Source organism: Talpa occidentalis, unplaced genomic scaffold (genome assembly GCF_014898055.3).
Source record: "Talpa occidentalis isolate TD23 unplaced genomic scaffold, MPIMG_talOcc4v2.1, whole genome shotgun sequence".
In the NCBI taxonomy this organism is placed as follows: Eukaryota; Metazoa; Chordata; class Mammalia; order Eulipotyphla; family Talpidae; genus Talpa; species Talpa occidentalis.
In genome coordinates, this window is record NW_026555331.1 from 18,757,498 (window position 1) to 18,768,749 (window position 11,252).

At 38.4% G+C, this 11,252-nt stretch overlaps 1 protein-coding gene across 1 annotated transcript in view; it reads left to right on the plus strand.

The window, feature by feature from the left end:
• Positions 1 to 9,928, plus strand: part of EXT1 (exostosin glycosyltransferase 1) — a 268,860-nt gene extending 258,932 nt beyond the window's left edge. Inside the window, exons 9-11 of the mRNA XM_037502429.2 lie at positions 3,245 to 3,405; positions 4,839 to 5,010; positions 9,393 to 9,928. Coding sequence (XP_037358326.2) covers positions 3,245 to 3,405; positions 4,839 to 5,010; positions 9,393 to 9,578 — 519 coding nt within the window. The 3' untranslated portion in view covers positions 9,579 to 9,928. The remainder of the gene's footprint in view (positions 1 to 3,244; positions 3,406 to 4,838; positions 5,011 to 9,392) is intronic.
• Positions 9,929 to 11,252: the final 1,324 nt, after the last annotated feature.

An 11,252-nucleotide genomic window follows, 5' to 3' on the forward strand; every position in this document is an offset into this window, starting at 1 on the left:
AGCAATTCTAGCCACTCAGTGCATGCTGGGAGGAACATGTGTTGTATGTGAAGTAATTAGAAGTCAATGTGGGTTGAAAATGATATGTAAATTTAAGAGGTTGGCAGTCTGGTTTCCTCTTGCCTGCTGATCATGGAGTGGCTGTTGCCTAAGCTGACTGAGGACAAGGATTTCTTTTCCTCTTTTTTCGGTGAATAGATGTTGGTTCATTTTCTTTCCGCTCTAAGGGCTCTGAGCTTGTGAAATATCTTTCGGTTGTATTAAGGATGGATTTTTAAACAGCCTCTTCTAAAGGGCATTGGATAGAGTTGGTTTATAGTTATTTACATTTATCTGGGTTGCTGCAAATTCTCAAAAGAAAACAGATGTTGGTTTTTAAGAGAAAAGGCTGCTAGCTGACCTTTGCCTCTTTGATGTGTTAATGATCTGCTTGAAAGCAGAACTATCACAAGAATCACAGTTTTATCTGAATTTACTTTTGAATTCCTTTGAAAATCTTGAAACTGGCTTTGAGATAGTAAGAAATTCATGTGATGAAAACACCCCATTGGGTTTTATAGTGGTGGCCAATGCATGTGTTTTCTTTTCAAAGAATAGCCGAAAATCCCAACGAGTGCAAACAGCCAGCCTCATTCTTTGAGGCTGTGCTGCATAATCTACCAGCCCCATCAGTTGGTGCCATTAGCATTGGACCCCAGTGCCAAATGGGTGGGGTATTTCGACCTGATTTCAATCTTCTGGCAAATGTTGTCCTTTCCCCTGCTGTCCTTTAATTTTGAGGTGCCCCCTGCTCCCTCTGTCTATTCCTTTACCAGACTTTCACACATCCTCCCCGCAGTGTTATAGTTTTGGGAACAAGCTATATCTACATTTTAGTGTTTGCTTTGAATTTATTTTGTATATATCCATAGACACTACATATTTTTTATTGAGATAAAATGGTGTATAACACTCTATATGATTTAGAGGTATAGGATCTCCCGCTTCAGGTTTTGCTACCACACCACACCCACCAACTGGACACCCACAGTCCTCCATCATAGTCCATTGTTAAGACTTTCTTATCTTGAGATAGGGCACAAAACTGGGTTTGCATAAAAATTTGTCTGTAGCTTGTTTTTACAAATATATTTAACTAAATCCAAAGAGTCTGGAGATAAGAGGACCCTTACAGATCACTGTTTCCCAAAAGATGTTGTGTCCAATAAACTATTTGACATGATTTATTGCATGCATTCTTCATTTTAACAATTGTTTACTGTAAAGTTTGTTAGAAAATAATACAGCCAACAATCTTGGATTGCACAGGGTGAGGCCAGTGGGGAAAAGAAAGGAATAGGTAGTCTAAAGAAAAATATTAAATAAAAATATTAAATAAGTCATGGGCTGCATGGGATGGGAGTGTGGGAAAGAGGAGGTGGTATTGGCATATAGTAAAAGCTGGGAAAATATCAGTCCAAGCTCATTTTCTTTGTTTTTTTGTAATTGAGGTAAAATTCACATGACAAAATTAACCATCTTAAAGTGTATAATCTAGTGACCTTTAATACATTCACAATATTGTATAGTTATTACTTCTACATTGTTCTAAAACATTTTCATCACCCAACAAGGAAACCCCGTATCGATTAATCAGTGATTCCTTAGTTTTTGAAACCACCCATCTGTTTTCCAGCTCTATGAATTATTCTGGGCATTTCATATGAAAGGAATCAGAATATGCAGCCTTTTGTGTGTAGCTTCTTTCACTCAGTATGTTTTCAAGGTTCATCCATATTATAGCATATAACAATGCTTCATTCTTTTTTATGGCTGAGTAATATTCCATTGTATGGAGATATATATATACACACACGCACACACACCCTCTTTGGGTTGTTTATTCAGTTGATGAAATTTGGGTTGTTTTCACCTTTTGGCTACTATGAATAGTTATTTGCTCTGCTTTTGAACTCTGGAAGGTCAGGAACTGGGCTTGTTGGCATCAGTCAGCCCTTCAGCTTCCTTCTCCTTGCTGAGGCTTGAAATACATGTGGAATAAGTGAATTTCCCATTGCATTATGTATCAAGAAATGATAGGACAAAGGTTGTAGGGTGATAAATTGCTTTTAACACGGTAGCACCAGAGTTAAAAAGGCTATACTGACAGTCTAGACCCAACCTAAAACCATTCTGCCTGGGTTCTGATCTTGGCCCTGTCACTTACTAGCTTGGGAGATTACTCGACACTCCACATACATTAGCTTCCTTCTCTGTAAATTGGAGAATATGTGATTACCTACTTCACAGGGTTATTGTGAGGATTAAATGAGTTCTAAAGTGTATAAGTACCTGTCAACTATGCTGTCACATGGTGAGCATGACTTAATTATGAGGTTGATATGAATATTTGCTAGGACTATATTTTTATATTCTATATTTCATCACTCATCAAATAACCATAGAAAGTCAGAAGTACGTTTGTATATTTGGGAAAAGCCTTTGCTATTTATAAATCTTAGTTTACAGTGAGTTCAAAAGTGCTTGCTTTGGGTTATTATCAGCATTGGAAAGTCATTTAGCTGCATTTCCTTTAAAATAGTCCTGTGGCTTCCCCTGGCACTGCCCCCACTTACTCTTAGTGAGTTTTCACTGTGGATGCTTTTTCTAGATTTCCCTGGCACTGTGCATCCTCCAACCTGAGAGACCTGACTTATTATTTCTTTATGGTACCTGCTCTGCATTCCTGTTAGAATTTGTGCACTTTTTAAACATGTTTGCTCTTGCTCTTAAAAGGATGCTGTTATTTTTGTCACTTTAGTTTTGCTGTCTGCTGGTTATAAGGTTTGTTCTATATTCATATTCTGGATGTATATAGGAAATCTGCTCCCGTTTATAAAACAGATGCATTTGTGCCTCACATGAATCAATGATCACGTGCACCTCTGAGGAAAGGGGAAAGCAACTGCTTTTTTTGACTTGTTTTTTAGCTTGAACAGACTGAGATTCTAAAGGATGTAGCAGTACATTTTCCCCTCTTTCATTTCCGCAGTAATCTGAAGTTTCTTTAACAGAAAACATTAAAATGTGCATAATTATGGGGCAAAATGTCAAGCAGTCAGTTTAATTTGCTGATGAATACATGGAATTAATGTTTCGTAACAGTCCCGGGATTTCGCATTATGAATTAGCAGGGGGAAGGTAATGTTTTGTTGACATTTGTTAACGCTGTTGATTGCTTGTTTGGCTTGTGTTCTGCCTGCAGGTGGATTTTGCCTTCACGGTGTGGCAGAGCTTCCCTGAGAGGATTGTGGGGTACCCCGCACGTAGCCATTTCTGGGATAACTCTAAGGAGCGATGGGGGTACACATCCAAGTGGACGAACGACTACTCCATGGTGTTGACAGGAGCTGCTATTTACCACAAGTGAGGAATTTGCACATCTTTCATATGGGTTTTTATATAGCTCCTTGTACCAGTTCCTCGCCACTGCATAAATAGGAACCTGGGCTATATCTTGTTAACGACATCAGCAAAAATCAGTTTGCATACCTGTTTAAGTTCTTTGGAGGTGATCAACATGTGTCTTTGAGGCCAATAAACCTTGTATGGCCTTATTGGATTTCCAAAGATTATGGTAGCATAACATCTTCAGTTAGTCTGAAGTGTGAGACATACTCCACAGGATGTATTGAGCGACAAAATTAGATTAATAACTAAACACTTGATTGAGTGCCCCCAGGCACTGTTTTTCTGGGTGCTTCAGATCTACCACTGAGTGAGACAGAAAAAATTCCCTACCCATGTAGGTCTTACGTTCTATCAAGGGGAGATGCAATATACAAAATGGTGCTGTAATAAGTTAAGAAGAAAAGTTACATAGCAAAAAGGCCAAGTGTGGAGGAAGCTGGAGGAGGGTTGCAGGGAGGGAGTAGGAAATCCAGTTGAGAGCGGTGGCCATGTAAATCTTCATTGAGCCAGTGAGCTATGGAGAGAGACTTGGAGGAGGAGGAAAGAAAACTGGCCAAGAATATCCGAGAATAACTGGGAAGAGGGGTGTGGCATGGAGACTAGCTCAACTCTATACCCCTAAGCAGAAAGCTGGAAGTGTATCAAGAAGACCCATGGGCCTAGAGCTGGCAATGCACAATGCTTAAGGCTCAGCCTTGTTCACCCTTTCTTTCTGTCACCTCCTGTCAATGAATTGGATTTGCTCAAATGACTTTTCCTGTCAATTATTTCCTATATGCCCCTTTAAAAATAATAGTAAGCTAAAGAGTAATGCAGATTAATTGTGGGTTCACCATAATGATTGACCACCAGATTAATTAGGGTTTTGCTCTATTAAAACACATGGTTCTTAGACTATGGAAATTAAACAGTTTAATGCTGGGCTTAGAGTCACAGGTTAGTATTGAGTCAGTGCTGACAAAGTCAATAGTTAAAATATAAAGCAGCTCGTAATGGTGTGAATATAGGTCACTTGTAAGTAGCTCTTTTTGCTATCTCAGCATTGGGGCTTCTCTTTCTTGTAGCCAGCCTTTACTACAGTCAGGCAGGGCAAACAACATCAGCATCTACATGTATCTCTGTGCCTTGTTTTCTGATGTATAAAATGGAAATGTAATACCTCCTCTATCATAGTTTCCTGCAAGGATTAAATGTGGCATTTCTTGTAAAACACTTTAGAACATTTTAGTAAGGCATATATTGCAAGTATCGTATAAGTGGTAGCTATTACCATCATCATCATCACCCATGGTATATTTAGATATTCAAAGAATGTATGTTTTCTGTCAGAGGACCACCTGCCTGAAATAATGATGGTCCTCTATGAACTCTGTCTTTGGTTTTCCCAGATATTATCACTACCTGTACACTCATTACCTGCCAGCCAGCCTGAAGAACATGGTGGACCAACTGGCTAACTGTGAGGACATTCTCATGAATTTCCTGGTGTCAGCTGTGACAAAATTGCCTCCAATCAAAGTGACCCAGAAGAAGCAGTATAAGGAGACAATGATGGGACAGGTAAGAGAATATCTCGCCTTCCTTGCTCTGCAAACATAGTTTATCTGGAGGAAGTTAGGACTCACTGTTCCTCTAGAAGTGTAATGAGGAGATAATCAGAAAAAAGACATCAAAGCTCTGAGACAGTGTATGGTTTGCACATGAGCAGCTGAGAACAAAAGTCAAGGGTATCTTTATGTCAAGGATATAAAAGCTTGCACATGACCTACAAGGTAGCATGAGAAAAACATATCTTCTCCAGAACTAAAGATCTACAGATTTATGTAAGTTTACTGTAGGTGCTTTATTTAATGAGTAGCTCATAATAGTCTCTTTACCACAATCTTCTGGTGCTTGCTCTTGAGTTGGGCAAACATCACGGTGGCAGATCAGGAGTCATAAGACTTGATTTTCAGCTGGAGTCAGCATTTATAGGCTGGCAGAGGAAGTCAGATACCTTCTGGAGCTCCGTTGACTCATCTTTAAAATGGAAATGGTGAAATCTGCCTCATAAGGTTGAGATAGCATGTGTGAAAGCTTTTGTAAAAGTAAAATATTGTATTGAGTCATAAAAGTTTAGTACTAAAGGTACTTGCCAGGAAATATAATCCAACTTTCTCTTTTTACCAGTTACAAAAGTAGGACTCAGAATTTAGACATATTGCTTCAAGCCACACAGTTTTAGAGACAGAATGGGGAGTTTGAGTTCCAGGCTCTGTTTTTTTCTACAGCTATCTCTTCTATACTCTAGGGCCTGTGTTACTACTGTCTGGAAATGCTGACACTTATTTACCTTTATTCATTTTGGAGAGAACCTAGTAGTATATGTAAGAAATCAAAAATCTTAAGACCCTCTAGAAGCACCCAAGTTAACTCATGGATAGTCCAACAAGATTTGAATCAGTTTTTAAGGACACCCTTTAACTTGGTTATATCAGATCAGCAGTTCAGGATTCTGTGTATTTTGTCCAATGGTTATGGAGAAATCATATACAGATCCAGTTTTTACACAAGAAAACTTAACCAAGTCTCATGTTAACATAATCAATGACCTTTCATTCACTAAATTTAGTAAGAACAAAAACACTAGAGGATTTTAAGTTTATAAAATTTCATCCAACATTTACTGAACATGGAGGTTGTTAGGCATGTTCTAGACACTGATTATGAAAAAGTTGCTGTCCTTATTGAACAAAGAGGCTTATTTCCCTTTATACTAAAAGGACAGGCAAGAGGATTTGTTAGACATATTTGTCTTTAAGGCAGAAAGACTATCCAAATTCAAGCAAGATGTATTGACTGACTACCACGTACCTAGGTATTCTCATGCATCTTACCTCATTTAAGGGCACAACATTCCTTAATAAATTGTTTGCTCAGAGAATTCTGTGAATTTCCCTAAATTGATACACTAATTAGGATGGAATCCTAACAACATATGTTTCTTAGGAGTTGGTTTTATGACCTTTTCATAGATTTTATTAATTCTACCAAGCCAGTATTTCTAGTAATTTTATACATCTTTTGGGACAAACATTAACTTACAGCTTTCGATCTAACTGCAGGTATCTAATTGGATATGTACTATATTTCTTCCCATCAGTCACATGAGTTTATTGACTGTCTGGCTGGAAAAGTGAACAGGTATCATGCTCTAAGATTCTGTGTAACCTTTGTTACACAGAAAGATAGCTCATCTAATTTGTTGGTTGATCCAAAATAAATGTTAAAACCTGTAGGCAAAAAAGATACTTGAATGAATCTGCTGGACTTTTTTTTTTTTTTTTTTTTTGGTAAGAGAATAAAATTGAGCTTAAGCTCTTGACAGTATTTCTACTTGCATCTGTGAGCACTTTGTTGGGTCCTCTGGAAGTGGGGCAGTCCAGTCAGAAATGGCCTGCAAGCCCACACCAACTTAGGAACAAGAGGAGGTGCCTTGGGGACTGTCTGCACTGATAGGAAGTCAACTTGGCAATTTAATTACATATTTCCTCTGATATGCCAAGCAGAGGTCTTCTAGTATAAATGGTAAAGAATGGAACCTCAGTTCTGCCCCTTTGGAACCTTGAACAAATAATTTTTGCATCCCTGAACCTATTTCTTCATCTGCAAAATGGTGATGTTGTTACCCAGGTAGATAACTTCACAAGGTTGTTGTATATCACATACAAGCTTTATGAAAACACTTTACAAATGATCTAGGTTTCCCCTGCGATCTGAAAATAGAACATTCCTATTTAGTATGGTTTGACAGGTGATTTGGGGGAATCTGGGAACACTCAAAATTTTTTCATATCAATTAATGGTAGTAGCATTCCCAGACCCAAAATCATAACAATTGCTATTCTGCTCCTTGCAAGTAACTTGGCATTTGTATGCATCTTCAGTGGTTACTTCAAGCATGTTTATACTTGAGGTTTTAAAGTGAGTCTTTGTGAATCTCACAGTAAAATGTACCTTCCTATGAAGATATTCTCTAACAATGCATAAGGATACAAGGACATTAAACAGACACACACACACTCACACACACACACGCGCGTGCATGCAACTGCCTCATTAAACAGTAACCTAAATAGGTTTGTGTGGTTTTATCCCATAACTAGGCAGCTCACCTTTTCCTTGTTCATTAAAAAAAAAAAAGTTTCTAAAGACATTATGCTTACTTGGTCTATTTGAACTTAAGCACTCAAATTATTTAACACTTTCTTTTAAAATCAGCGTCACTCTTCTTATATCATCCAAAAACATTTAACCAACCCTAGGGCAACACAAAGAGTTTAAGAGATGGTAGCCATATTTCTACTTCTCCAGAATAAATCTCTTTGCTATTCTGGGTTAGCAGTGGCTCTGTAGGGCTGATTGTCTTGGTTAATATCCAAAGCATATAAATAACTTATAAAAGTCAACAACAAAACCCCAAACAATCCTATAAAAAAGAAGTGGGCAGAGACTCCAAATAGACACTTCTCCAAAGAAGATGTGCAGATGGCCAAGAGGCACATGAACAGGTGTTCAGCATCTCTTATTTATTAGGGAAAAGCCAATCAAAGCAACAATAAACTATTACCTCATACCTGTGAGAATGACTGTTACCCAAAAGACAAAATACAGCAAGTGTTGGAGAAGGTGTAGAGAGCTGGAAGCTTTGTAATTGTTGGTGGTAGTGTAAATTGGTACAGTCATTGTAGAAAACAGTGTGCAGAGTCCTCAGAAAGTTAAAAATTAAAATTCCATACTGAAAATTTACTCACAAATGGCAGAAACATTAATTTGAAGAGATACATGTACCTCCATTTTCATGTCAGCTTTATTTAAAGTAGCCAAGAGTTGAAAACAACCTAAGTGCCCATCAAGAGATAACTGGATTAAGAAGATAACTGGATAAAGGGGTTATTATGCTTGGTGAAATAAGTCAGTTGGAGAGAGATAAACACCATGTGGTTTCATTCATATCTGATATATAAAGAAACAAAACAAACTAATGAATTAAATAAAACAACTCAGTGCTTACCGGAATGGAGGGCGGGGTGGGTAAAAGATCTCCATTATATAGTGAAGGACAAAACTGGACTTTTAGTAGTGAACTTTATGTAGTTTACACAAATGTTAATTTATAATGATGCACACATGAAATTTATATGTTATCATGCAATGTTACTTCATGCAATGTTATTTCAATAAAAAATATTTTAAAATGCCTGGATACTTTAGTGCAGTAGGAAATGACACTCTTCTTGGGTTGAAAGAAGAGCAGAATTTTGAGATTTGGGTGCATATTCCGTCCTCTAGACACACTGTCAGCACCGAATCCAACCTTACACTTGATGGAGTGATTTCGAGGCAGAAGTCCTCACAAGGGAAAACGGATTGTTAGGTGCTATATAACACTGGCCTTGAAATGTAAAGTGTTTTGATTTTCTTCAACAATTGCTGTAACTGATTTAAAAAAGATTCCATGGCACCTTTATACAGGTAGGGACATAGTTGAAAGAGGGAAGAGAGAAAGATAAACGTCTAAAAGCTGATTACTGATATCCTCAAATTCACCAAGTGAACAAGGAGGTTTTAGAAAACTGTCTTTGAAACCATAAACACATCTTGAGTCACAGTATTTTATCCCAAGCACGAAGAGAATGTTTTATATTTATTGACCATAGGCCTTGAGGTTCCACTGTAAGTCATTCACTGACCAAAGAATTAGTCAACGTGGATCTGTGTGTGTTTCCAATGTTGAGGAACTTAGCTTGTCCTGGAAGGCCTGGGCGTGGACCAAAGACCAGAGCTGGTGCTCACTCTGCTGCCGGGCACGTGGATGGGCAGCTCTGGGGCCCAGGAGCTGGCTTGGTTCTCTCCACTTGCCCTGCTCTTATTGTCTCCCGTGTTTCTCTCCTTTTCCCCAGACATCTCGGGCTTCCCGCTGGGCTGACCCTGACCACTTTGCCCAGCGACAGAGCTGCATGAACACGTTTGCCAGCTGGTTTGGCTACATGCCGCTGATCCACTCTCAGATGAGGCTGGATCCCGTCCTCTTTAAAGACCAGGTCTCTATTCTGAGGAAGAAATACCGAGACATTGAGCGACTTTGAGGAATCGGCCAAGTGGGGGAGGGGAAGCGAGAAGGGACGAGGTCAAGCTGCTCTCTCTTCCCAGTGCAGATCCGCTCAGCAGTGGAGCCAGATTGTGCCAAGTATCCAAATAAACTCAGACCAACAGAATGACAAAAAAAACAAAGGCCAACGGGAACCCACCTCCTGGCTTCTGGGACTGCTCGGGACTGCTCCAAACTCACCTCACTGGCTTCTATGTCCCAAGAGTAGATTGTGTACAGTTTAATTATGGAACATTAAATAATTATTTTTGAAATGATTGCTATGCAGGTTTAAACTTTTTTAATGATCAAAACTATTAAAAAACAGAGTTCTTTGTTTAATCAAAATTGTGTTGGTTGTGAATATTTCAAAGCTGCTACCCCCACAAACATCGCTGTCGTTGGCCATGCAAGGCCTCCTGCGGTTATCAAAGCTCAGACTTCATGAGAAACACAGTGTCACTCTGTCCAGTGTCGAGACATCACCAGGCATAAGTTAAAACAAGTTCATTATTCAACTTGCCCAGTGCAAATTGTTTTCCACTTTGAATTTGCAGATCCACTTGAACTTTTGTCTGTAAAATGTCCCTGCATGACAGAAAGTATTATGACTTCCAGGGAGACAATTCAACTGAAAACTTTATATTTGAGATATATAATAGGATCTTCTTTTTCATTGGGGGTGGGGATGGGCATTAGTACCTAGAAAATGCTCGTGTAATTAAGAAATGTTCAGTTTGCACAAAGAACCATCCAAACAATCCACCAGCATAAGAGATGGAAATTGACCCGCAACATCCAATGCCTTTCAGGAGGCATGGGCTGGATTACACGTTCAAGCACTGGCATGCATTGACTGGGAGCTAGGACAAATGTTGGCTTAGAGGCAAAGGAATGAGAGTATTGGGGGAACAGATTACTTACAAGATAAACTCTTTCCTGTTTGTGTAAACCAAGTTTCAGAAGCTTCTCTATTGAGAAATAAGTAATAATATATCAATATTCACCATTGAACATGAGCATAGCTGAGGAACAGCCATACTATTGGACACCATTTTTGGTCAAACATTGTCTTGAGCAAAAATCTGGCTCAAACTAAATAAATATTCTGAAAATTATGAGACTAAGAAAACTAAGCAGAAAAAATGTTAATACTGTTTTATTTCACTTCAGTTGTTAACTCTGTAGAGTTTAGTTGTACTTTTGTTAAAAAGAACTTTATCCCTGCAAATGCTGCTTTGAATGCCTGATAATTATAAAACTGCAAGTACAAACTGATACATATATGTATACACACACACACATATATATATATATCTCCTTTATCTCCATTTAATAAGATGGAGATGTATAAGATGATATTAAATGCTTTCTTCTACTTGGAAGAGGCTAAGGAGAATAAAAGGCATTATTGGATCCTGCCACCTATTATGATGAATAAATAAGTACTTTAGGTGTTTTTTTTTCCCCCTCTGAACTCTCATACATTTCATAAATTTATTTATGGTGTTGTTTTAAGAGAAAATTCCATCACAGAGTTCTGTTCAAATAACTTCCAAGTGCCTGGCTTAAGTCAGTAGCAACCATAGATCCAGTAGACTCTTAACTCATCCTGCTTTGTAGACATCTGAAAGAGAATGAGGAATTTATAATGATAGTACCAAGAGGGAGA